At 49.6% G+C, this 26,793-nt stretch overlaps 2 protein-coding genes across 7 annotated transcripts in view; both read left to right on the top strand.

Moving 5' to 3' along the window:
• PAK1 (p21 (RAC1) activated kinase 1) overlaps positions 1-8,336 on the top strand; it is a 110,101-nt gene extending 101,765 nt beyond the window's left edge. For all 6 annotated transcript variants that reach the window (XM_074572356.1, XM_074572357.1, XM_074572355.1 and 3 more), the window contains 4 exons: positions 15-114; positions 1,930-2,126; positions 3,621-3,758; positions 6,192-8,336. In XM_074572356.1, coding sequence (XP_074428457.1) covers positions 15-114; positions 1,930-2,126; positions 3,621-3,758; positions 6,192-6,278 — 522 coding nt within the window. In that variant the 3' untranslated portion in view covers positions 6,279-8,336. The remainder of the gene's footprint in view (positions 1-14; positions 115-1,929; positions 2,127-3,620; positions 3,759-6,191) is intronic.
• Positions 8,337-20,383: 12,047 nt separating this feature from the next.
• The window catches only part of GDPD4 (glycerophosphodiester phosphodiesterase domain containing 4), a 38,536-nt gene continuing 32,126 nt past the window's right edge, over positions 20,384-26,793 (top strand). Inside the window, exon 1 of the mRNA XM_074573018.1 lies at positions 20,384-20,514. The gene's annotated coding sequence lies outside the window, so the exon portion shown is untranslated. The remainder of the gene's footprint in view (positions 20,515-26,793) is intronic.

Here is a 26,793-nt window from a genome sequence, read left to right as displayed (position 1 = left end):
ATTTTTTCTTTCAGTGTCTCCAAGCTCTGGAATTCCTCCATTCAAACCAAGTGATTCACAGAGACATCAAGAGTGACAACATCCTGCTGGGAATGGATGGCTCTGTCAAACTAAGTACGCGGGGAACGGCACTGGTGATGACTTGAGTTATCAACCCAGGCCTGTTACCTGCTATGGGCCAGGCCTGGTGGGGAGACGGGTGTTGGAGAGGCTTGATGCTGTGGCAATGAAGAGGCTGTAGAAATGCTCCTGTAGGTATTTTTGTGGCATTGGTTTTAAAGGAGCTTCACAAGCATCTTGAGTCCTTGTGAACTGATACCGGACTCGAAGTGAGGTTTGGCGTTCGTTTAGCTTTGGGCCATCTCTTTTTGTGGACTAAAATAACAGTATTTTTAATGCTACTCCAGTCTAGAAAGCTGGATTTGAAGGCGTAGGGCCAGAAGTCTTTGTGCTTGAGTGATCTCTGCCATCTGGAAAATACTGCAGGTACTTCGGGGGCAGAGGGAGTGGAGGGAGAATTGAAAATTGTGTAACTAGAAAACATTTAATTTTACAACACCAACCCAGACTGGACTCTAAATGTTATTTCCTCCTTGCGTTATCACCAGTCATGAAGACCTTGAGACTGTTCTGCCCCTTGGGTGCTAAGGTGGCTGTTGCGCTTGTCGTTGCCCATGCCGAGATAAGTCTGTAAACCAGCGAATAATCATCTTCCACCTCTAGCTTTAACAGAATTGCGCTCCCTTTCTCTTCCTCTCAGTTCTGTTGGCTAGCACCCAACAGGCATAAATAAATCTATTTTTGTCGGCAGTGACAGCAGATATGACTCAAAATTCACACAGTGCAGATATGCTGAGTAAGAAGGTGGTGGGTTTTTTTGGTTTTTGTTTTTGTTTTTTTTTGCACATAATTGCTTTTTAGACTAAAGCTGTACTTTGGTACAGTCAGATCTCTGGAGTGTTGGCGACGAATAGCTGATCGGGGCCAAAGTGCTCTGTTCCTATGGAGTAACTTCTTTGAGCACAGTGTGCAGGTACCGGGCAGTAGTTTAAAGTTAGAAAAAGTCCCTGTGGCTATGATGCAGTGACCTTCCGGACTTGAGCTGCTTTTTGGCTCTGCTGGAAATTTTCTCTGTTTATGAACCATATGTACCTTTCCTGGTTGTTAGCCTTGATGAAAACTCAGCTAGGGATCAGTTTAATTGTCATCATTCTGCCTAAAATTAAACCCGCGGTGCCACAGGGGGTCAGGATGGGCGGTGCATCTTGCTGTGTTGATTCTGCTGGGCTCCCAAGAACAGAATTTGTTTCCTTTTGGTAAGTCAAATACAAAGAAGACACAGGGCCCAGGCAGTCTTTGTGTGAAGGCTCTCCGTCTTTCTGTCTATTCGAAGAAAATAATGAGTATAAATTTAAGTACTTTAGACTCAGCCTGAACACTGTTTGCTCTGTTAAAGCAAATGCTGTTTGAGGGATGATATGTCTACTGGGGAAGTAATATCTTCTGGGACTGAAATATCACCAGACAATATAGTAAGCATGTGGGTTGGGGGTGTGCATCTAGATCAGACTGCGCATTAATTTCTATTTTCACACAGCCAGGAACAGTCTTTAGACCATATATTACGGAGTGTGTTACAGCTGCATAATGCTGCAAACGCGGTCGAGTGTCTCAACATCCATATGCGGTTATTCACTGACCCCCGTCGTGCACGTCAGCGCGTCAGCAGCTCTGTAATCCCCATGGCCTCACGTGAGGCAGATCTAGAAACTTACTTCTCAACACCGTCTTCTAGATTAGCCCCAAAACCACCCCTCCTTTCATGGTCGCAACAGACGTTGCGGCAGCGTAACTTGTACTACAGCTCTGGCATCAGTAAGCGTTGCTTTTGGAGAAACTTGCTGATTTTCTGTTTCTTTAATTTTCCAGCTGACTTTGGCTTCTGTGCCCAGATCACTCCTGAGCAGAGCAAACGCAGTACCATGGTGGGGACCCCATACTGGATGGCACCTGAAGTGGTGACGCGGAAAGCCTATGGGCCCAAAGTGGATATCTGGTCGCTGGGGATAATGGCCATCGAGATGATCGAAGGAGAGCCTCCCTACCTCAATGAGAACCCTCTGAGAGTAAGCGAGCATCTTTTGCCCTCACGTCTTCACTGGGCCTGGTGGTGCAACTAGGCTCTAAAGGAAGCAGGTGGATCCTCCGCTGTGGTTTCACCACCTGCAGCCCCGTAGCTCCGTAGATGTCACAGTGAGAAGATTGGGATAGTTTGAGTTAAAAGCCATAGTCGGCTCTGGGTAGCCCAGGTGTGGGTTCTTCCTGTTGCAGACCTTCTGGTCAGCTGTGATGAGTTAAATCATGCACGCTCGTAATGCCCCACTTTCTGGAGATACTGATAGGGGCAGAAAGACTACCTGATGGCACCAAAGCAGTTGACTTCTTGAGTCCTTTTGCCTTGTGAGTGGGGAACAGTTCTCCTTAAGTACAAAAACATGACACGTTACTATTTCTATCAACGGAGCTTTTTCCTACTGGCGGATTGTTCCTCCTTGCATGCTCCAAATAAAACTACAAGCTTACTAAGTCTTTAGACAGGGTTTAAGCCTCCTGATGTTTCCCTTGTTTAGTTTTTAATGAAAGGGGAGATGCTGTCGGTTTGTAGGGATGTAACTGCACTTAATATAAGCCAGGTTTATGGCTTCTCCTTCAAACACAGAGGATGAGGGATCTAGAAAAATTCTCTTTAACTTTTGTCTCCAACTCTTGCACTGTAAGTGATTTTTGGGAGAGAAGAGCAGCAGCAGAGAAGAGTGAAAGAAACTGGGTGTCGAGTTAAACGAGGGTCGTTAAGTAGCAGTACTTTGGCCTCATTTAACTCAACTTCTGCCAATTCCCAGGCTATCACTGCTCCCATGGGATGTGCCGAGTGATGTGCTCAAAGGGCTTGCATATTAACAAGTCTCTCACAGGTTTCCGTTTCCTTTGAAAATCCATCCAGGAAGTTCCTCGCATGAAATCCTGAAATGGATGAATTCTGAGTTCCTTGATTCTCAAAAGGGGTGTGTGTGTGAATGCTTCATCCCCAAGCAGTACCAGAACTTGTTTCTGCAGGAGGTTAAAAGCTGCTTGAGGGTCTCCTGGACATCTTTTGTAAGGAGCCAACTGCATCTTTATCCTATTGACTTTTTAGGCCTTGTGCACTCAGGGAAAGTACCAACAGAACAAAATCTCCTGTTTATTCAGGGCCACCTTCCCATGAGGATATAGTTATTGCAGGAGTCTAGCACTGGTAGAGTCATGCCAGTTGACTTCCCTATGTAAACACAGCCTGGAATGTTGGTTTTTGTCCTCCTAATCCCTTGAGAGGGCTGCAGGATCCAAACCCAGATTAGGAGGGTAAAACAATAAAGGATTGGATCCCATCCACATGAAAACAGGGCTGGCAGCTATTCTGTTGGCTGGAACTTAAGCATTGATCAGCCACCCTGATAAGGTGGGTCTCTCTTCCTCCTGGTTGAACTGGGGGAAGGGAGAGAAGAAATGAGCGTCTCTGTAATCCAGAGATGGAATCTGACCTTCATAACCCCCTGTTTCTTTGGTGCTGGTTTTTGCTTTAGGCCCTCTATCTCATTGCTACTAACGGGACTCCGGAACTGCAGAATCCGGAAAAGCTTTCACTCATATTCCGAGATTTCTTAAATCGCTGTCTTGAAATGGACGTGGAAAAGAGAGGTTCTGCCAAAGAGCTGCTACAGGTAGGTGATGGGGAACAGGGCTGAATCGATGTAATCATGCAATGCCGAGCGAGGCCAGGCTTACGGAGAGATCTTGTTTGGCGTCTTAAATACTGCATCAGATGAAGGCACAAGCACCGCTAAGGTAACCTGCCAGAAAAAAAAGCCCAAACAACCCCAAAACCTTAATCTATAATAAAGTGTTAACAGACTACTCCCTTTTTATGCTGCACTTACTAATAGCGGCAGCTGTGCAGTATGTTCTGTAGCCAACCTCAAATAATCGCTGTGCCCCAGGCCTGCCAAATGCCAAGCCCCTTAATTCCCATGGCTTCTTCACACAGCTGTCCCTGATACCTGTGTGTCTTGTCACGGTCTGGCCATGGTTGTTCCTATTTGGACAGGAGGAGGGCTTCTAGCTGTTGGATGTTCTGGTTGTCTCCCTTCTGGTGGAGGGGTCCCAAAGCTCTTTGGAACATGCATGGCTTGCGTTAACTGGAGCAGTTTGGTGTTACAACATTTTGCCAGATATTACTCCTTACGGAGTTGATGGAACAAAGCTTGTGAGATATGTTAATCGTAGAATGGTTTAGGTTGGAAGGGACCTTTAAAGATCCTCTAGTCCAACCCCCCTGTCGTGGGCAGGGACACCTTCCACTAGATCAGGCTTCTCGAACCCCATCCAACCTGACCTTGACCCCTTCCAATGATGGGGCATCCACAACTACTTTGGGCAACCTGTTCCAGTGTCTCATCACCCTATCAACAGTTATTTCACTGAAAACCTGGTGTCTTAGTCTGAACTTCTGGTGAAAAGGAAGGGCCAAGCTAGCAGGCTTTTTACCAAGATAGATGAGAGGAGTGGTTTGTGTGTTCCTTCTGTCAAATTTACCATAGGGGTGGGAAATGTAGATCTTTGTGAAATAAATCTGTGATCAGGGGCACTCAGTCTTCAACTGTGAGACAGTTCCCCTTTTTTTTTTTTTTCTTTTTTTTTTTTTTTTTTTGCCTTTCTTTCCGCTAGTTTGTGTAGTAGATTCAGCTTTGGATGTGTTGCTGCCTTCTGAGACTGTGATGAAGCAGTAATCACTGGCAGAATGGCAGTAGCTGAAAGATCACTTTTTCTCCTTGACTTTCCAGCCCCAGGATCATAGAATTATAGGGTTGGAAGGGACCTCTAGCGATCATCTAGTCCAAGCCCCTGCCAGAGCAGGGTCACCCAGAGCAGGTGGCACAGGAACGTGTCCAGGCGGGTTTGGAATGTCTCCAGAGACGGAGACTCCACCACCTCTCTGGGCAGCCTGTGCCAGGGCTCTGCCACCCTCAGGGTAAAGAAGTGCCTTCTCATGTTGAGGTGGAACTTCCTATGTTCAAGTTTGTGCCCGTTACCTCTTGTCCTGTCACTGGGCACCACTGAGAAGAGCCTGGCCCCATCCTCCTGACACCCACCCTTTAAGTATTCATAAGTGTTGATGAGAATATCAGAAAGCAGTAACGTTCTGTTCCTTGGAGCAGGAGAACATTTTGGCTGTAGTGTTTCTGCCTGTTTTTAACCACCCTTTAGCCTCTGATTATTTGGATTTTCTTCCCTCTCTGAAGCATGTTGCCGTGGGTGATTGATCCCCTCTGATGCTCAGAAGTCCTGTGGGATATAGTTGCTTTTTGTTTTCGGAACAGCTTGTGAACTTGCCCTGCATGCCTTCACTCTCATCTGAAGGCTGTTTAGTCATAGAATGGTTCGGGTTGGAAGGGACCTTAAAGATCATCTAGTTCCAACCCCCCTGCCATGGGCAGGGACACCTCCCACCAGACCAGATTTCTCAGAGCCCCGTCCAACCTGGCCTTAAAAACTTCCAGGGATGGGGCAGCCACCGCCTCCCTGGGCAATCAATGTTGTTGTATTTAGCAGAGCACCTTGTACAGGAGACTGACTGAACGGTTCTGTGTTTCTGCTCTCCTAAATTTCAGCTGCTTTGTAAATCTCTAATATCCGTAGAAGGCCAAGGCAATGCTTTCACTAGACTTGTGACAACAGGGAAGGGAGAAACGAGAGGTGATTCCTGCAGGAAGCCTTGTGCCTCGTGTTTGAACCGCACAGCTTGTTTTCACTACACCGTCCTTCCACGCAGAATTCCACTATAGATTTTGCAAGACTTCTTTATAATTCCCCAGGGGAATTCGCTGACTTTTGCTCGGTCTTGGAGAATTTACATTTGTTGGGTGCAAATCTGTTCATCACTTCAGGCAAGCCCCAAAAGTTTGTGGTGGTAACAGATGATTCTATGATTCTATGACCTTTTGGTTTCACCTTTGTTCAGAGATTGGAGTAGGTTTTTAGGCTGCATATGGGTCTAGGTGCCAATATTTTGAGTAGCCAGCAGACTGCTGGGGCGTGTTCTGAAAAATTTAACTTTTTTTTTTCTCTTTTTTTTTTTTTTTTTTTTGTCTTCCTAGCACCAGTTCCTGAAAATTGCAAAGCCTCTGTCTAGTCTCACTCCTCTGATCATTGCAGCTAAAGAGGCAGCCAAGAACAACCATTAAAGTGGTGGAGTACAACGCAGTCATCGCGTCAAGACTTTTAGGTGTCCATTTCAGAGACTGAGTTACCTGCCTCTCTCCCCTTCTGCTCCTTCTTCACAGGCGTGTGCTTAAAACTTTGATCTGGCCTGAAAGGTGGCAGGGGTTTTGTTCACTGGGTGTGGAAGGGCACGCAAAGGGACACGGTTGATTTGACATCGTGAGTTGTCTTCCCATCCTCGTGATGAGGGGCGAGAGGGGAAGGGTCTTTTGTATGGTTGAGAAGGTCTTTCTGAGAACGTCTGAACCTGACCTACGCGTAGCGAAGCCGGTTGGTTTTCCTCTTTCTTACTGTGTTTATTTTAAAAAAGAACGTGGCGCCTTAGACCATGTTTATCTTAATAAATTAAATCTTTTGTTGGCTGGACTTTTCCTGCTTCTGGCAAGCTGCTATCACGCCACTGTTCTTTGGATGACTCAAGGAGGCAGCAGAAACGTGAACAGCTGTAACAACGGAAAGGGGAACGAGGGTGTGAATACGCGTACCTCCTGCAGCCCTGCTTGGACGCTTTGAGGGAGCATGGAGAAGACCTCTGTGTGCTTCCTGCAGCCATGGGAGAAGTCAATTCATGGATGACCTTTTTGCCAAATTGTGCAAATTAGGGCCACCCCTCCCCCTTTAGTTTCAACTAATCTAGTTAAACAAATCTCAAACGTTACTGGTGTTCTAGAAGGTAAATCCCAGGAAAAATGGACAGAGAGCTCTTTTAGGGTTATTTTATCAGCGCTGTGAGGCTTCTTAGAGACCCTTGCCCTGTATGGTAAAGCAAACAGAGCAATTACTGTTATAAAGATAAGATTTGCCTGCAAAATGATGTTGAAAACTCTTGTTTCTTAGAGGAAATCCAATGGAAAACAAACTAATCGTGGATGCTGCTTTCTTGGAGACGTGGGGACATTAATTTTTTTTTTTTTTTGGAAATTATAGTGGTTTCTTTATGCTACTGATTCCTTTGGTTGCTAATAGTCTGTAAAACAACAGGAAACCTGGAACTACTAGAGGGATTGGTTGTAAACACTGGGCTTACGTTCAACTGTGTACTGATTTTTAATAAAATGAACTGCTGTGTTTCTTAACTTGGGGCTGAGGAAGGATCGGAGAATGCACTGTCACCAGACAAGTCTGTCGGATGAGATTATTGTTCCTGTTGTCACTGGGAGCTGGAAAGTGTTGGGTGAGGTCATATAACCTTGTCTCTTGCCCCTTTTTCTGTAGTTCTTTGGCATAGCAAGTGGCTCTCAAGGGAGTAACTTTATACATAGAGAAAATTGATAAAAGATGTGTGTTATAACCGGTGGAGCTGCTCTCTCTGTTCTGCTTTAGTCATCTACGGGGGTGAGTTTAAACCCCTTCTGGAGTAATTGCTCGTCTCCCACCAGAACTCTTGTGTGGCACAGAAACTCATTCCTGCTTCTTGCCGAGACCTGCTGCTGGCTCAGCCCTTTCCTCCCAGCGCCGGGGGTTTAATTCAAATCTGTTTTTCCTGCTCGCTCCATAATAGATGACAGCTCTTATACTACTTTTACCGGGCGTAGGTAAGAGTTTGTGAGGTCTTTTGCTTCTGTGGTGCCTTCTCCCATCCTTTGTGCTCCAGGGTGGTCACTGTTTGACACGAGGCTCAAGTCTGAAGTCCATTGCCAAAATCTGCAGCCTCTCTCCCTTTTTGTATATACATGTCATGTCCCTGTAATATTAAGAGTTTCCCCTCGCAAAGCTTGTATCTAAGGATGAATTCCTTGGGCAAAACAGTAAAGCTGCCAGCCTGGAGAGGGATGGGGAGCTATTGATGAGCTCCTCTGCTTGGAGCTTAGGTGGAGATGACGAAATGGAAGGCCACTACCCTTCAATAATTCCCTTTGATAAGGACTTTGTTTATATTTCTTCTGGAAGACTTCAGATGGCATACATGGGAAGAAAGGAATTAGGAGCTAGATCTCACGTGATCTAAGATCTCGCATGGCTCTCATCTTACGGATTTGGCAATTGACTCTTTGATGGCACAGGATTAAATCGGACCCACAAATGTGTTTAATGTCTTTTTAACTCCCTTCCTCACTCCTTCCTCTGCGTCCCATTGAGATGAGAACCTTAATGCAGGTATACCCTATCTGCAAGCACGCATGGGAACTTACTTTTCTGCAGCAGGATTTCTGCTAAATTTCCCCAGAGAAGGTAAAAAGGGTTATTTGTGTGTGCTTAAGTCACCCTTCTGGATTTGCTGTTGCATAATGGAAAGGAATCCACAGGAATGACTGTTTATCCTTCTTCTTATGGTAGTGATGTGCGTCTGTCTCATTGACTTCCACTTTGAGTTGCTCCTGCCTGGTTTCTGTTGGCTGCTTGAGAGGGGATTTGCCAAAAGCCTTTCATTCTCCACTGGGATGCTGCAAGGCTGTGACCATAGATGTGTGTCATCTTGTCCCAGGCTTTTTGTTGCCCCACCTGTGATGGGTGGGAAAAGGGGACGACAGCTGCAACATGCTTGGACCTAGTTTCAAGTCAACACGCACATCGTGTTTTGATGTACTAAGAAAATCTTCAAAAAATTTTGTAACTACCTTAAGCTTATGAGAATGGGATTATTTTTTGTTCTTCTGAGATACATCCTTTCCTCCACTCTCCGTCTGTGCATCGCCCGGCATCAGCACCTGTGTTGTCTTTTGTGTAGCCATTTATAGCACTTGCCTGTCTAAAGAGACCTCTCAAATAAGCGGCTCTGACTTAAAAATTAATCTCTGGGACTTATTTTTCTCAGAACATCTCAACTCTGCTGTGATTTGAAAGCGACTCCAACTAGAGAACTTCTTTGGTGGCGTTGCTTTTTCTTTTACTTTTGCTCTATGAACCGAGTCGCCCGAGTTGAAACCGTTTTTAATCACAGCCCTTAATTATTTATTTGCCTATTAATATTAAAGTCTCTCTTCTATATTAGAACATAAAATATTCAATTGTTTGAGTATCCTTTCAGAAAATTGGCTTTGTTTCTGAGGGATCTCAAGCAATCCTATGCCAGCAATGATATAGCATGCTAAAGCTTTACAAAGGGCTTGGTGGAGGGAGAGCCTAAAACTCATCATCTTTTCCAAAACACAGATCGTCTTATTTAAGAAGCAATTAGTAACTTCGACAAGTCGCTTCCTATATTTCAAGAATGGGCATTGATTTGTATTACTTTAGCTCTGGGTTTTCTTTAAACAAACCGTTGATTTGGAGGTCACTGGGACCAAGAGACGGTTGTGGGATGCTGAGAGGATGGAGCCCGGGCAGGGATGGAGGGGCCGGCAGAACTTGCTAGTTTGGTTGTAGCAGCGATAGCGCACCTTTAGCCATCCCTGAAATGTCTTAACTGAATGGATGTAGTTTTTAAAGGACATAAATCTGGCTGATGAGTCATTACAGGCTCTTCTCTAGACGGGCTTTATGCTCCTACCAAACTGCCTTCCCCTTTTAAACAAAAGGGGTGCACGGTTTCCTCCAGCCAGGAGGCTCCTTGAGAAAGGAGGTTTCCATGGAGACACTTACTTGACTTAAACGATTCGGTTAGGGCTGGAGAAGAGGCTTGGGGGGTAAACACCGCATCGACACAAAACCCGCTATTTTGTGAAGCAACTGGGGTTGCCGCAGTGTTTTGTTTCCAACTTGATGCCCCTTTTCAGAGGCCTGGTTTTGAAAAAGTGCCGAAAATGTTGCCTGGTCAGAAATGGGAGGCGTGTAAAAGGCTGTCGCTTCTTAGCCGAGATCTCTGTTAGTATCCGAATCCATCTGTCTCTCAAAATGTCGCGGGTTGGTGTAAGTAGGGCACATTTGCAGCAAAAGTACTGAGCAAGAGCAGACTGCAAGGGCCCGGAGATAAGTATGCGCTTCCTTAAAACTTGCTGTCCTTGTCTGACAGTAAAATTGGTCCAGACCAAAGTCCAAGAATAATATTTGTTTGAATCTCATTCCTAATTAAGAGCTTGCATAATCCGTTTGTACAGTGGATGGCGACATCTTCAATGTTAAAATTGCTGAAGGTGAAGTCTGATTCTCCATTCATCTTCCCACCGTAAAACAGCGAGACTTTCTAACGGCTTCTTATTTCAACAGTGGTAGAGAGCCCGCAGATGTGTTTTGGGGTCGTAAGCCCAACTGGATCAAGCATGTGGCTAATTAATGCTCTAGGATCTCATCGTTTGTTGCTAATGACAGCTCGCAATGCCAAAGATGGGATCTTAGAGAAACGGCTGCCAACTTTGACAGGGAATAACCAGCAATAACGAAACAGTGATAGGGATGGGAGCAGGACAGAAAGTCGCCGCCCAAATGGACACCTGTGGAGAAACGGTGGGAAGAGCTACGGCAGAAGATGGAGTTGGTCCGAGGAGCGTTGGGTTAGGATGAAGCAAAGGTTAAAACCTCAACTGCGCAATTGCTGAGGGAACTCAAGGAGTGCCACAGCAGCCGGCTGCGTCTCGAGGCAGGAACGTCTCTGAAGGAGGAGAGCAGAAAGGGAGAGGGGCTGGAAGCGGAGGCTGGAGCTGCAAGATGGCTTTGAGTCCCAGCCCGCGCCAAGGGAGCTGGAGCTAATCCAGGAGGTTTGCAAAAATGACAAAACTCAGCTGAAAAGGCAAAGTGGGAGCTAGAACGGAGGAGATGGCCTTGATGTGCCAAGGAGCTGAAGAGAGAGGCCCCATTTCACGGGTACGTGAAACGGCAGAAGCAAATTTAACACAGGCTTCTGTGGGTGACGAGCAGCTCGTTCCCTCTTGCCTTGCAGCATCGCTACGGTGGCTTTTCACGACCAGCGCTGCTTTGGGACTGTGTCAGCAGCCACCAGCCTTTGCCTTGTTTGTAAAGGTTTCTGACTGCAGCTTTCGTCTATGGGCAGGTGTCTTTGTGTCGTGTCCCACCTGGAAATCCCGGGGCTGTTGCCATTTTAAAACCGGCAAGATAATGTGTTTCTCTTCGTACCGCCTCGGCGTAAGTCTCCTGTAGTGCTGGGTGTGTTTAATGTGCGAGGTCAGCTCAGCCACTTTAAAAAACAAAACTCAAATAAAACCTGAATGAATTACCTGTTTCTCCTCCACTTGCTGTTTCCGTGACCTTTGCGGTGACAACAGAACTGAGTGGGGGTGCTTAAAGGGGGAGCTGTGTTTCTCTGACCTATTTTAGATTAGTGAGATCTTATATGATCAAGCCAAAAGCTGTTGCAGCAAGTGTGATTTTTACCACTTATTTTAACTTGTTTGTACATAGATAATGCTCTGAGAAACATCAGTCTGGAAGCAGGATCTAGACCACAGCTTGAGGAGGAAGCGGCTGACAAGGGAAGTTGTTGCCTCCTGGATGCTTGTGTTCTCCCCAGGTGGAGCTTGGTGTCCGGGTACGGAGAAGGAAATCAAGGAAGGGTTTGGGATGGGTACCTACAGCCGCCTTCCCCAGCATCACTCTTTCTTGTGGGAGCAGTAGGATGAGGCTGATGACAAGAGCAGGAATTTATCATCCTACGTACTTGTTTGCTCAAGCGCCTCATTGCAGCAGGGAGCAGGAACATCGTGATTTGGGGAGGACACGTGTGCCACCACAACCCTCCTCCTGCAGTTTATCTGCTGCTTGTAAAGCATCTGACCTAGATGTTTTACTCTGAAGTCCGAGAAACCCAACCCAGTGCTGAGAGGACTCTTCTTTAGGAAACAATTCTTTGCTGTGAGGGTGGTGAGCCCCTGGCCCAGGTTGCCCAGAGAAGCTGTGGCTGCCCCATCCCTGGAGGTGTTCAAGGTCAGGTTGGACGGGGCTTGGAGCAACCTGGTCTGGTAGGAGGTGTCCCTGCCCAGGGCAGGGGGTTGGAACTGGATGATCTTTAAGGTCCCTTCCAACCCAAACCTTTCTATGAATCTGTAATGACTTTCTGAGCTCAGCCTCTGAGGAACGTGGGGATGAGCAGCAGTGGGAAGCTCTGCCGAGCTCTCATGAGTCAGCTTGGGTGCTTAGCCAGATTTTAGAGGGCGCTGGAAGTAAAAGGAACACCTTGCACAGGGACTTAACATAACTGATGAGAATAAGGCAATTGGTGTTACTTCATAAAATCACCTCTGCCCAGAACAGATGCTCTAGCTGAAGACTGCTTCCCAACAGCTCTTTTTCAGGAAAGACCAGTTTCTCTGGTTTTTTTTTGTGAAGATGAGGGGCCCTGTTGCTTGAGCAAGAGGAACCTTACAGCCCCACTGGCCGGCGTTGTGGGCAATTCTCTTTGCCGTGATGTAGTAGCAACCCATGTTGGATGTCTTTGTCCCATCAGAGAAAGGAAACCAAACAGGATGGCCACCGCCTCCTCCTCCTTTGAAGCTTCACAACGGAGGGTACCAGGCAAACTTACGATCCTGGTAGCATGCTCCCGAAAGTGCTACTGGGTTAGTGTTTGGTGGCTCTACGTCCTGCCCCATGGAAGACGAACACTCTAACTAGCTACCATTTCCCATGATTTCTGGGGGGTGCTTTCTGTCTTGGAGGCCACTCCCCTTGAGATGAACTTAATTGGATTGCTCAGCGGTTGCTGTGGGTGGGAGATGTTGGACAATGAATGATTTCAAGGCTTTAAGAGATGGTTGATGTTGATTTCAGTGAAGCAGAACTCATTTGAAGGTTCTTCAGAGCCATAGTGAGCTTTCCTGAAAGGTGAATTCCTAAATGGACTTAAATAATTAGTGAGGGGTTTTTTTTTAACAGCTGAATCAGTTTTCGAGAGTCAGTTAAATAATTCTGAAGATTTCAGCCTTTAACCAAACACGTCTATGAAACTGGGCTCAACACATCTCCAATTAGGAACACCTAATGAAGTTGGGCCGGGCATGGTCACCCTTTCAAATCTTGGTGCCTGTCCATTGTGGCTCCAAACCAGCAGTATTTGATGTTTGGCAGTGCTCTCATCAACCGGTCACGCGTGCGCAGCAGGTTTGTGGTTGCACCTTTTACACATAGAAAAGGAAGGACCCACTCAGGTGTGTGTGGGAAGGTGGGCACGTGGCAAAGGAGATGAGCTTCTGCAGCGGTCCTGGTCAAGATGTCCTGGCTGCAAAATACATCCCAGCTCCAGTTCTCTATTCCCAATGCCTGATTTTCTTCCATCTGCGCAGGAAGGAAACCCCCGTGTGATGATCTCAGAGGGGTCTCCTGAGGCTACAGGTGCAATTATTGCTATTTCTGTGGCACCTCCCCCAGGTCTTTAAAGTTTTGCTTCTTCATTCCTAAATTTAGCGCCTTGTCCTCTTAGTTCCTGTGTGACCCTGGGGTGAGGTTTACAGGGAGGGGTGATGCCTTGCGTTAGACCGGCTGATGTAAGGAAGGGAGAAGAGGGGAGGAAATATGGAGAAGGTCTGGGGAACACACACCTTCAGGTCTGAGCCAGACAGAGTGAAGTGGCAGCTAAATCCTAGTGGGAACAGTTATTCTGCCTGTGACTGCGGGACATTAGTTTATTTGGGAGCAAAAGCGGGGAATTAGCGGTAGGAGCAGCAATGCGCTGGTTGGTACGACGGAGAAGAGCTGTTCCTTAACACACGCTGCAGGGAAAACTGCAGCACCCCATGCAGGTGATGCTTTTACTGCATCCCTCATTTTTAGCAGCACCCAGAAGACATCCAAGTTTCGGTTCCCAAGCTCATCTTTGAGGAGGACCTGTGGCTTGAACAGCGGTGCGCAGGGAGCTCGCTGGGCTTTACTGGCAGGTCCTTGCCCGTTGCTGGGGCTGTAATGCCCTCTCCTGGCAGCTGCTCTGGGGAGTCGTTTCCTTTTGTGGTGCTCAGTTTCCATAAGACACGTGAAATAGAAGCTTTTTATGTTTCTTTTGGCGGATGCACGCTGGAGGCAGCCAGCAGGCACCAGCAAGGATGAGGAGGTGGTTGTGACACGGGATCTGGTGCCCTAGTACGTCCATTCTCCTGCTATCACCCTAACTCCAGCTCTGCTCCCCTCCCATGTTTAAGTTATTAATTACACTTATGTGTTGCGGCAGCCTCCTAAGGGAAACGTGTCCCTCCCAGGCCAACAGTTACATCTGAGCAATCGAGGACAGGCTCCCTGCTCCTGTCGCAGCGCAGCTCCCCAGTCCTGGGTTCAAGGCCAGGTTGGACGGGGCTTGGAGAACCTGGTCTGGTGGGAGGTGTCCCTGCCCAGGGCAGGGGGTTGGAACTGGATGATCTTTAAGGTCCCTTCCAACCCAAACCATTCTATGATTCTCTGTGTACATCAACAGGATGGGTGTCTGCAGACACCCTGGATCTGGTGGGGCTTTCTGGTGGGCCAGGTACTGGTTAAGCCTGGTAAGGGACATGGGGCATGTCACCACTGTGCTCGCAGGGTTGGGAGAGGCTGTCAGGCACCACTGAGTAGAGGCTCGTCCCCTCTGAACGCAGCCATGGGCGAAGTGAACCAGGACCCGTCCCTCACCCCACACCTTGTGCCCCACAACTACTAGCCTGCATAAATTTGGGGCTAGCAGCTCTGCTGGCAGTCAAGGTCAGGGTCCCGCTGGCTATGTGTGTGGCTGTAATGGTGGCCAGGACTCAAGTCTGCCTGGATCATGCCCTGAAGGGCAGTGGGCAAGTAATGGCCCTGCGGTTTCTCACCAGTGGGGAGCTGAAATGCTCAAAGGCTGCTCCTGGGAGCTGGGCTTGTGCAGGAGGGCAGTGACCTGGGCGCAAGACACTTTCCCTTCAGTCCCACTCCTCCTTTTCTTTCCCTAAGCTCATGGCTGTGTGGATGAGGGGTGAGGGGTCTGGAGCACAAGTCTGGTGAGGAGCGGCTGAGGGAGCTGGGGGTGTTTAGCCCGTAGAAAAGGAGGCTGAGGGGGGACCTTCTCGCTCTCTGCAACTCCCTGAAAGGAGGGGGTAGTGACGGCGGGTTGGTCTCTTCTCCCAAGGAACAGGCGATAGGACAAGAGGAAATGGCCTCAAGTTGCCCCAGGGGACGTTTAGGTTGGATATTAGGAAAAATTTCTTCACAGAAAGGGTTGTCAAAAGTTGGAACAGGCTGCCCAGGGAAGTGGTAGAGTCACCATCCCTGGAGGTATTTAAAAGCTGGGCAGACGCGGTGCTGAGGGACATGGGTTAGTGGTGGTGAGTGTCAGGTTAATGGTTGGACTTGATGATCTTAAAGGTCCAACCAAAACGATTCTATGATTCTATGATGGTCCTCAAGTGGGAAGCATCCACTGCTTTCTTCTATGCCCCGTGTTTCCCAAACACGCCAGTCTCTAATCCCATCCCTCACCTTTGTGAGAGATGTGTCTTTGTGTTTTGCAGGCACCTCGGAGCACGCCAGGCTTTGGGAACAGCTCAACCCAGGGACACTACAAGTTGTCCCATCTCCTTTGCCACCATGAAGAAGCTGGCAGGCAGGTCCCAGCCCAGGGAGGACCAGCACAAGGTCAGTGGTGATGCTGGAGCAGAGAAACATGGTGGTGTCCCCACACTGGGTATCGTCCATCTCTGCTTTTCCCTTGCACTGGGGAGGCTGGGTTGAGTATGACCAGGCGGGTGCAAGAGCTTTAGGGGAAGGGACATCTCATCAATGGTGGCTCCCTCTGACCAGCCTGGCTCTGCTTGCGTGGGCCACCCACCCATGTGAAGGGTGAGAAGTGGCTGGTGAGGTCTCTGGGCTCATCCTGGTGACAAGAAATGCCACCTAAGATCTTCCACGGTGAAAAAGCATCATGGCCTGGGCTGGGAGAGATGGAGCACAGCACTGGTTTCAGAGCCTGAGTGGTGGGAAACACCTTTGCTGACCCAAAATGGAGCATCAAATCTGAGCCCCCACAAAACTCATCGGGGCTCAGGAGCATCACACACTGCATGGTTCCCTGCAGGGCGTCCTGTGTGGTTTATAACCCTGGGAAAGAGGGGACCTCGCTGTGACAACCCTGCTGAGAAGCAGCAGGGTGTCCCCACCACTTGGGGGGTGTTCCATCAGGGGAGGGACTAACACGGTCCTCCAGGTCCCTCCGGGGAGTTGGACTAGATGATCTCCAGAGGTCCCTTCCAACTCGTATCATTCTGTGATTCTGTGAGATTCACCCACCACAGAGGACCGTAAGGCAGGAGGAGGCAGCACAGAGCAGCTGCCCCCGGCAATCATGAAACGAAACCCCGATGTGCTTCACTCCTAAGATCCAGCACAGTCCTCTCGCACCCTTTGCCACCTTACATTGCTTGGGCGCAGATGCATTTGGCCAAGGGATGGTTTATTGGACCCTCTTTTTCCTCACTGGTCCTCGCATCTGCTTTTCCCTTCTGAGACTATCGTGGCCCTTTGGGGCACCTCAACTTTCATCCTCCGAGGGGGTTGCAACCCCCTGATTTCTGCCAGGATAGGACAAAACGATGCCATCGCATAAAGGACAGCTATAAAATATGGAAGAAGAAGGGTGAGGACCGCCTCTCCCCTTCTTTTCACAATGCTGCGTCAGCCAGTCCGTGGCGCCGGCCCCGCCGTGGGAGAGCGGGCGGTGGAGTTGCTGCAGCAACGGCTGCGAGGGGCCGAGAGTTTGTTGCTGCCGGCCGCTTTGAAGGATGATGTGAAGCTCCCGTGGTTGCCCTCCATCCACACAACGCGGCTTGTTTTTGTGCCGGGGAGCCGGTTCCCCACGGGCAGGGTGCGTGATGAATCTGTCTGGTCCCTCCTCGCTGCCTGCCCGAGGGATGCAGCTCGCTTGGAAACGATGCTCAGAGCCCGGCTCTGAGCCCCAGGACTCAGCAGTAGCCGTCTGGTAATTTTTTGTTGATTTTTTTTTTTTTTTTTTTTTTTTGAGTTTAAATTCTAACGCTCGGGGTAAGTTTTGCACCCGGTGGGTCGCACACTCCAGAACAAACCGCTGGGTCTTTGGCACGTCTCGATGGGCTTTGAACCATTATTCGCGGCCGCTGCCATCACTCGGGAAGGGACAGCAGCATTTCTTGGGAACAAGCGGGCTTGAAAATAAGCTTTATCAATCCAAGCAGCCTGAGAAATGGTGGAGAAGGAGATATCCCGGGATGCAGGAGCAGGGTCAGGCCCTGGCTTCCCTGGAGGCTTGTCAGCACCGCGCAAAAGCTGCTGCTCCCCATGTGCGCGGTGCCTCCGCGTTGCCCTGAGTTTTCCTGCACCGACGTTTCAGGGAGGGGCTGATGTTTTCCCTGATTTTTGATGTTTCAGAGCCGTGTATCCAAGGGTTCAGGCTGGGAGACGGGGAGAGAGGCCCCACTGCAGCCTCGTCCCCCTGGGCTCAGCGTGAAGCTGGCTGTCAGCATCTTTGTACTTGGACACGCCGCACCCGTTGCGGGTCTGGTGGCATCTCTGCTTTCTTATGACGGGCTTTGGAGCCACCCAAGGTCTTTCTCCCCCCCCAGCCCATCCTCTGTGCCTTCACCGACTGGTGCTTCTGCTTTTCAGTGGGATACTGCTCCCTGCAAGAGGCAGACGCTGCTCGCCCATGGCCACGGGGTCTGTGCCAGCACGCTGCCGTCCCACGGGAGAGCGAGGGCTGAGGTTTGGATCAGTTCGGGTCATCTCCTCCTCCTTACCCCCACCTCCCTTATCATTCCTGGAAACGCCAACGCCATAAATGGTGCCATTTCTGTAATTAATCTCGCGGGGATGTCACTACCTGCATGAGTCACCTGCTGTCAAGGCTCTGCAGCAGCACATTCTGCAATCGTGCTTGGGGGCAGGGGGGGACACCCCATCCCCTCCATGCTGCCAAGGCAGGGCATCGCAAGAGGACAAATGTCCCAAACGGGGTAGGACCTGGGCTGGGAGGAATGAAGTTTTGTATTTCCCAATGAAATACTCCTCATCGTGGCCAGCAGCTCGGTAGGGGAACCGTCCCTGCACCCTCGTTGTGCCATTTCCTCCTTGTTTTTATCTTCTCCTGATACCAATAGAGGCAAAACTCGCCGGGGGTTCAAGGCTGACCTGTCCTGCCGATATCCTCGGGGTGAGTTTCTATGGCACCAGTCCCTCGCAGGCATTTTCTTTATGGGCTCATAAACTCCAAGGTCGGGCTGGCCGGTGACAGGGCTCCAGCAGATCCTCGCTTGCCTTCGTTACCTGCTGCCGGCAGGGCGAGGACGCCGGCTGGGACACCGGGCGAGGATTTTGCGATTGAGATAGATAAACCGGTGGACTCTGAGCTGAAGGTACTGAAGCCAGAGCAGCCTCTGCCTGGACGGTGAGTCTTTCGCCAGAGTTTGCAGAGCAAACGGTGGCACTGAAGGCTTTGCGTCTCTGTACCCAGAAGAAAACAAAAACATGGTGTTATTTTAGGGGAGAGAAAAGGGATATTTGGGGGTTTCTACTGTTGTTAGGAGGTGGGGCTATGGTTGTGTTTCAAATGACCTTTTTCATGGCTCTTCCCTCCACTGCAGGGAGCTTTTTTGCGCTGACAATGTTGCTCAACCCTGTCCTCTTACCCCTCACATCCCCCTTGGAGTCCATCCATGCCATGAGGATGCAGCAGCTGGAAGAAAGGCAGGATGTTTTTATCTTCTCCTGATCCATCTGGGGAAGAATGAGGGTGAAGCCCCTTCAGAAGGTATTTCGGGGAGCGCCGATCTTGCTGCTGCCTTCAAAAGCCAAGCGAAGCTCTTGGGCCCTCGGGGCTCTCCACTACTCCTCAAACCTGCTGGGCCATCCCCATGCCATGCCCACGCTGGGCAGGGACCTTCAGGACCTTAGCGTGGCCCCGGGATGAGGCTGGGCTCGACACAAATATATAAGGAGAAAAATCCAGTGGATCAATTTGGGAGATTAAAACGTCAGGGTACCCGGAAAAGCTGAAAAGCTGCTGTTGCTCCTCCCTACACCTCATCAGAGCCATCAGCCTTCTTAATCTCACCCTTTCCCACACTATTTATCAGGTTTCCAGGGGTCAGACCATAAAGCAAGTAATATTTCTGGAGGCTCACGCACAATCCCGTGCCATGCCTCTTTTCTCCAGCCAGCTGAGCATTAGCTGGAAGATGATCAGCCATAAAAACAGCTGCTTCTACTTTCATTCCTTGCGGTTCCCTCATTTATTTAATATTCCGATTCCAAAGGGAGATGATGGTATTTTAGGACCTAGTGCTAAGTAAGGATTAGCAGTTACTGCTTTTAAAGTGGAACTTTTATATGCCTTCTGCTCGTCATTAGGTTTCAGAGTGAACCAGGCTGTCATCTCTGTAGCTCATCTTCTAATTTAAAGTTTCTCTTTGTAATGTGAGCTGCCCAAAAGCCGCCGGGGCATCGCTGCTGCCCTGTTTTTCCCCTCCCTGTTTGCAGGGGCAGTTTCCTGATTTTGCTTTTGAGGGACCCTCCCATCTGTCTTTTCAGCCAACAAGAAAAATCCCAATGGGAGAGACGGCAGGGATGAAAAGACTGCAGCAGTGGTGTTTCGGAGAGCCCTCCAGGGTTGGAGGAGATATTTCTTTAGATTCTTGTGCAGCAAAGAGCTTTTTTGGAGAAGGAGGAGCTCCAAGAGGTTGTGCAGCTTCCTCACCCGAGAAACTTTGCAGATGCCTCTCTGAAAGTCCAGGGCACGTTGGAGGTTACAAAATTCAGCCACACAAACTGCTTTTGTTGTGCTGACCTGCATCCTCTCCCCCTCCAAAGGAAGTTATGTCTCTAATAGGATTTAGATATTAAAGCCCCAAACCATTGCAAAAAATAAGTAAAATAAGCAGGTTTTGCATCTGGGGTGGCTCAGAAATCTGGTGCAGCGGATTCCTGCCCCGGGACTTCTAGCCGTGGGAAACATTTTCGTGGAGGAGGTTCAAGAGTTTTAGTTCTGAGGGTCAGTGACAACACGTCTTGCCCAAATCTCCTTCGGGATATTTCCTTGGACCCCGTCCTTTGGTCACCTAATTCTGCCAAGGCAGGATTTGAATACCAGCCTCTCCTGTTCTGGGTGGGTGAGGGATGAATCAAACCCTGGTTCACCCGCAAGTCCCCGCCGTCTCCCCGCGCCATGCGGTGAGCAGCTGCCCGCGTCCCATGATGAGATTTTAATTTTTCCAGCCTTGGGAACTGAATTTATTAAGCCCCGCGTGGCCCCTCCTACCGTGGGAGGGCCGCCTCCAGCAGCCTCTCTAATACTGGGTGTCACACAGCGGTGCCACCATTCGGGTCCCGGAGTGTCACAAGCAAAGGACACAGCAACCCGAGTGCGGCAGAAGGCAAAAATAACCCCTCCATGTGCGTCCCGACGAGGTAAGTTACTTCCCCTCTCCTAACTCTTAAAGATGCTTCTGCCTGGTGAAACCCATCTCTGCCGGCTCTTTCCTGCCTGCTCTAAAAGTTCGCACCGTGGAGGGAGGGCAGGGGGTGGATTTCTTTGACTTTTCCTTTTTTTTTTTTCCTTTGGACTTCGGAGTGTGTTGGTTGGGATGCGACAGCGGGCGATTGAGCCGGCTCCTGCCTGGATTGCAGCGAGAAACAAAGCCCAAAGAGACGGAGAATGGGGAGAACTGTTAACAAAAGGGGAGCGAAGGGGGTGATTTGTGAGCCGGGGCGGGGGGGGGGCGGGTTTCTGATGGCTGGTCGGGGAGGAGAAGGTGCCCAGCGGTCCGGCTTCGCTCTCGGGGTCTGGCTGTGACCTGTCTAAGGAAGAAACGGGAGCTGGGATGAGACGTGAGCAGTTGGTGGCTGGTGGGGTCGCTGGAGCTGGGGCGGCGGTGGGAGGGAAACGGCGGCCGAGTATTTGCAATTCTTGGGATAAAGGGCTGTTTCCATAGTAAAAGGGAGAAAGGAGCCTCTCTCTTTCTTCCCCTGAGCTCGCCTAGCGTGTGAACGGGGAGGTCGACCCGGGAACAAATAACCCGTGAAAGGGTAACATCTGGGAACAGCTGTAAATAATCAGGACCTGGTTGGAAAGGCTGGAAGCAACCTTCTGGTCCAACGTTTGCCCCGCCGCTGCACGTCGCCCTGGGAGTTTTGATGGGCAACTCTTTGGAGAGCAGCTGAAAGTGGGAAATCCTGAAAGCGGGATTTGGCCCTGGCTTTAGTCTGCTGCTGTTATTTGAGTACTTCCACATTATTTATAGGCATAACCATAACTGGCAGAGAAACGGGGGAATTTTCACTTCTAGGAAAAAGTGAATTTTAAGTCAGGGTCGGGTGCTCAGCTGACATGAACCTGGGGACCGGCACCAGGCCAAACTTTGGGTTGGATAGTGCAAACTTTGATTAGCTGGAGGTCCAGCCCGTGGTGTACATCACCTCCTCTTCGCTTCCACGCTTTCTTTGGGAATCCCGATCTCACAGTACGGTGTCTCTCAGGACTTATCCTCCGGCACGTGACGCCAGGTGGAGGGCAAGAGAGAAGGGAAATAATTTCCTACAGCTGCTCAAAGCTTTTAAGCTGCATTTAACAACAGTAAAAAAAAAAAAAAAGCATAATGTACCATGGGACCAGCTGGATTTTAATTAAAAAAATATTCTGAATGTGAAGGGAGCCAAAGCTGTCGCTTCCTTTCCAACTTTGCTATTGAAATGTTTAAAAGGTGTGCAAGATTTCCAGGGGAATTGGAAATTGTTGCAGAGAAATACAAAGCTGGGTTTCATGACCGGTCCTGTGACTTTCTTATGCCGTGACTTTGGACCGAGGAGGTGACCGAATGGTGTCTTTTGAGCTTTATGCATCATTTCTGGTAATGAAAATGCAGTTCTTTAAATTTGGTGGTTGTAGCTTATTGTGAGACTACCTGCAGCTTACAAAGTGCCTCTGTGCAGGTTGTTACCGTACAGCCGTGCTTAGTGTGATAAAATATCAGACGAAATAGAAGACAGAGAATTTTCTCATAAAGTTGGTGGCCCTTTGGCAATATGCACTTAATTTCCTTGCTGTGTGAGAGCCCAGAAGCCCTCGCTTAAGCGTTGTGTGCAAATGCCTTCAGAAGTCACCACCCATCGGCTGAGACACATGTGCTCCTGTCTCACAGAATCACAGAATGGCAGGGGTTGGAAGGGACCTCTGGAGATCACCCAGTCCAAGCCCCTGCCAGAGCAGGGTCACCCAGAGCAGGTGGCACAGGAACGCGTCCAGGCGGGTTTGGAATTTCTCCAGAGATGGAGACTCCACCACCTCTCTGGGCAGCCCGTGCCAGGGCTCTGCCACCCTCAGGGTAAAGAAGTTCCTTCTCATGTTGAGGTGGAACTTCCTATGTTCAAGTTTGTGCCTGTTACCTCTTGTCCTGTCACTGGGCACCACTGAGAAGAGCCTGGCCCCATCCTCCTGACACCCACCCTTGAAGTATTTATAAGCGTTGATAATTGTCTCCTCGCAGCATGGAGCAGATCCTGCACAGTGGCAGTGTCCCAGCTCCGTGGCTTTGCGTAGGGGACAGGCTTCATGCTGGAGGGAGCTCTGCGATGGTTGCTCCCTGCAGACTGCAACGCTGTGCATGCTTTGGTCCAAATCTGACTCCAGGTCTTGGGACAGTTTGAAGGAATCATAGAATCATAGAATACCAGGTTGGAAGGGACCTCAAGGATCATCTGCTCCAACCTTTCTTTGGCAAAGCACGGTCTAGACAAGATGGCCCATCACCCCACCCAGCTGACTCTTCAAAGTGTCCAATGTTGGGGAAAACAGGAAAAAAAAAAGGAGGAGGTCTGTACCTCATCTTGGAGTGGTGACCATGGTTTGGCTTGTAGGACTGCCCCAGACACCTCTGTGGTGTGAGATAAATGAGGGTCTTGGCTACTTTTTAGAAGAGCAGATAGGATAAGAATGTGGGAAGATCCTTCAGGCTCCAGATCTTACTGGAAGGAAAGAAAGGGAGCTGGCGTGGGTAGAGCAGGTTGGAGACACATCCTGTGATGCAGCCTGGACCATGCCCCCATGGCAGGCTGAGCCCTGAGGGCAGCACGGGCTTGGCTCCATGTTGCAACCTCTGCTCCAACTCCGCACACCTGGTGTGAGAGAGCTGAGCAGCCTGTCTGCAGGTGCTCATCTCTTCAGCATCTCATCCTCATCCTGTTCTTCGTGTGCTGGACACTGCTCTCCCGGCCGTGTTCAAGGAGGAGCCATGGCTGGCTGCTTTTAGATGGCTGAAGGGTGTGTGTTTGATAAGGTACCAGTAAACAGAGGGTGGCATTAGCTCATGTTCCCTGTGACTCTCCCCACCAGCAGGACATTGGCATCTGCTGCATTTCAACGCTTTCTTGTATTCTCCAGGAAAAAAGGAGGGAAGAAGAAACAGTGACACTTTAGAGGGTTGAACACATTCAACATGCTCCTGTCCTGGTTTCATACTGGTCTTATTCTCCTGTCATTGTTTGCCTTGCCGGTCTTTGTGGTGTCCCCAGGGAAGATGCAATGTTTAAGCATGATGACGACCTGCTCTCAGGGTCAGGATGTGCCGCGATTGAGAGACGGGACGCTGCTTGATGCAAGCAAGATGTCGGTTTATTAGAGGCGTCGGAAAGCTTTTATACAGCTACTTAACAGTTACATAAATTACACAAATTCTATCATTTCTAATTGGCTTAGCTCTAAATGTTTCATTACAATAATCCCTCCTACCTGCGGTTTCGCTACATGCTAGAAGCTACAGTTTTGGAATGTGCTAAAAGCTACAGTGATAACTTGTTGCCTACTCCCTACTTCTTCAAGGTTATTTATCTCAGACCTGCAAGGCCAGTTGTTCCCTGGCTCCTCAGATTTATTTGTCTCAGGTCTGCAAGGTCGGCATGCCCTCGAATTTCTTGCATACTTGTACTTTTCTGCTAGCCGCCCCCAACAAGGATGGACTCTCCATTCTCCTGGCCCAGGTCCTTTCTGGTCGTCGGGCAGTTGTAATCTATGTGAGTGCACTTGACATTGTGGCAAGAAAGAGATGAGGAACCCTGTCCTGGGACTTGTCCTCTGCAGGTCTGGTGTCAAGGGAAGGCTCTTGGAGCCATCACAGGACACCAGCTCTTTTCTTTAGTCAGTGCTTGCATGGAAAAGTGACACAGGCAAGAAGTTGACAGCGATGGTGGTGCACTAGAATAGCAGCAGGCAGGGAGACAGGGCAGGGTTGGGTCAGGGGAGTGTGTACATGTGTGGATGAGGTCGTGGCTGCTGCCCATGGGGGCAGTTTCGATGTCAACTCCACTGTTGGGTGCAAGAAGAAGGAAGAACATGTCTGCAAGCAGGGCACAGCATGGGAGCAGCTCAGAGCATCACCATATGCCTGCATGCTCAGGCTGGAGCCTCATCGCTCGTGTAGAAATGTTTTGGAGTCAGTCCCTTCCTTACTCTTCCACCTCATTTCCTCTGTTCTCCAACGCAGCTGTGAGCAATTCCTTGTTTCTCCAGCCTCCATCGGCTCTCATTAGGCTGGAAGCCCCAGGAAGTTTTTCAGTCCCGGAGATATTCGTCCAGCACCGAGTCTCTGTGACAATAACTGGTCCGATCCTCCGCTCCTGCGGCCCCGGCTGCCACCACATGATTCAGTCCGGTCCTTTTGGCAGCTGCTCTTAATCACTGAACTTATTTTGGAAGGTCTCCAGAGTTGGAGAAATAAAAGACACTTTAGAGAAGGGGGAAGGGGGGAAACTGGCAAGAGCAATTGCTTTTTAAAAGACTCCTTATTTCTTCAGATGTACTTGCTACTGACTGACCTTTGCTCCGTGATTGCTTTAGTTGATTCATGCCTTAAAGTGGTCAGAAAGGTGCTGTGGGGTCATGGTGGCTCTCTCCGAAGTGCTCTCTTTCCCTGCAAACCTTTCAGAATTTTTGGTTGCACAAAACCCAATTCCTGAAAGAAAGGCAGGTGAATGACACCAACTCTTTCACCTTCTCTGTCCTCCAGACTATCCGGCCCCTATCTTGGTCCTTTATCATTGTGACTTCTTCCTTCCCTCCCTGCTGCCAGTTGGCAACCTGTTACCAAGCCGATCCTATCCCGTATTCCTCTGCAATTCCTGGTGAATGCTGTTTTGGGGGATGATTTTTTGTCCCTTCTGTGAGAATGAGGCACTGTAGGGTTGGAAACTGCTGCCCTCAATAAGCCCGTTGCTGTCTTCCATGTGGTCTTACCCACAGGACCATCTGTGGTCCCCATGACTGCTTCATGTAACCCTGCATGGGGAATTTCTGTGGCTGCCCTTTGTACGTCAGCAGGGATAGACCCACAGCCAAGGGGGAGACAACCCACTGGCATTGAGGTGTCCTTGGGCTCTCCATGCTGCTGGCTGGATGACAAGTGACCCAGTCCACCTCTGTCCCTGTGGAGAAGGGGGGTGAGATGCATGTGGCAGCAACCACTTTTTGGAAAGAGGTGCTTGGTGGGCTGGAAGGAAGTAAAACACAATCTACAGGGGAGAAAACATTGTCATCTGGAAATGCCACTAAGGTTGGTGTCATGAGAGCTTGTATGGGACGTCAGAGTCTCGCCTGATGGCTCCTGGCACCAAGCCGGAGCATGTTTGTCACTGCCAGCTGTAACTGCAGAGCCCTTGTGTCTTGACCTGGGCACAGACGTCCAGGGCTGGCTCCCAGCACCAGAGGAGCTGAACTGAGCAGGACAAAACTGAGCAGGGCAAGGTCCATCATGTGCTTGGTGGTACCTGGCTCTCCCTGATCCTGGGAAACACTTTCCTCATTCCATTAGCTGACATCTGCCTCTTTACTATGGAGGTGTCTTCCAGGTAGGCGTGGGTTTTGGTTCCCATACCCAGGCAGCTTGTGAAGCTTGTGAAGGCCAGGATGGAGAAATTCCTTGGAGCTGTAAGGGTCACAGGGCTGAGCTGGGCTGAGTGGTTTGAGTTTTGTCTTGAGCTGGGTTTGTGCCTTGGAACTCTGGACATGTGTGGGACAGTTCATCTGGCCTATTTAGATATCTGCTCTTGGAGGAGTTGAGTTGTGCACATCTCACTGGTTGTACCAGGAGCTCAGGGTGACCATTCAAACACAGAGGAGATGAGTCCAACTGCTCTTCCAGGAAGACCAAAGGAGGAATGCAAACACCCACCCCAAGCTCTGCAACTAAATAAATTGTTCCCTGTCTCCAGGCTGCTGGGATGTGAGTGCTGCTGGGCGCTGATCCAGCAGAGCTGACTGCGCTGGGTGTCCTGGGGCCTGGGGATTCTACCCATGGATTGTCTGCGTGGGGTGATTTCCACACAGTGAAACTCACTGATCTTTCTGCCTTGCTGAGCAGACTCCAGGGCTTACACCAGCAGATGCATAAAAATCAAATGAGCTCTACAGTCCTTATCTGCTGCTCTTGTTGCACTGTTGGTGCAACCCTAAGTTGGGAAACTGAGGCTCTGGGTGATGGACAAAGTCTTCCCTCGGAGATGATGCTCGTGGTGGTGTGCTGCCCTTGGTTGGGCTGTGGGACTGGAGAGGGTCCCCCACGATGCGTCCCAGTCCCCTCATCTCCCCTTAACAAATGAGCTCTACAGTCCTCATCTACTGCTGTTGCACTGTTGGCAAAACCCTAAATTGGGAAACTGAGGCTCTGGGTGATGGCTCCACTGCATACGTAGGTTGGTGGT

The sequence above is a fragment of the Larus michahellis genome, chromosome 1 (genome assembly GCF_964199755.1).
Source record: "Larus michahellis chromosome 1, bLarMic1.1, whole genome shotgun sequence".
Lineage (NCBI taxonomy): Eukaryota > Metazoa > Chordata > Aves > Charadriiformes > Laridae > Larus > Larus michahellis.
Note: the sequence above shows the minus strand (reverse complement) of the source record. Positions and strands in the feature narration are given on the sequence as shown.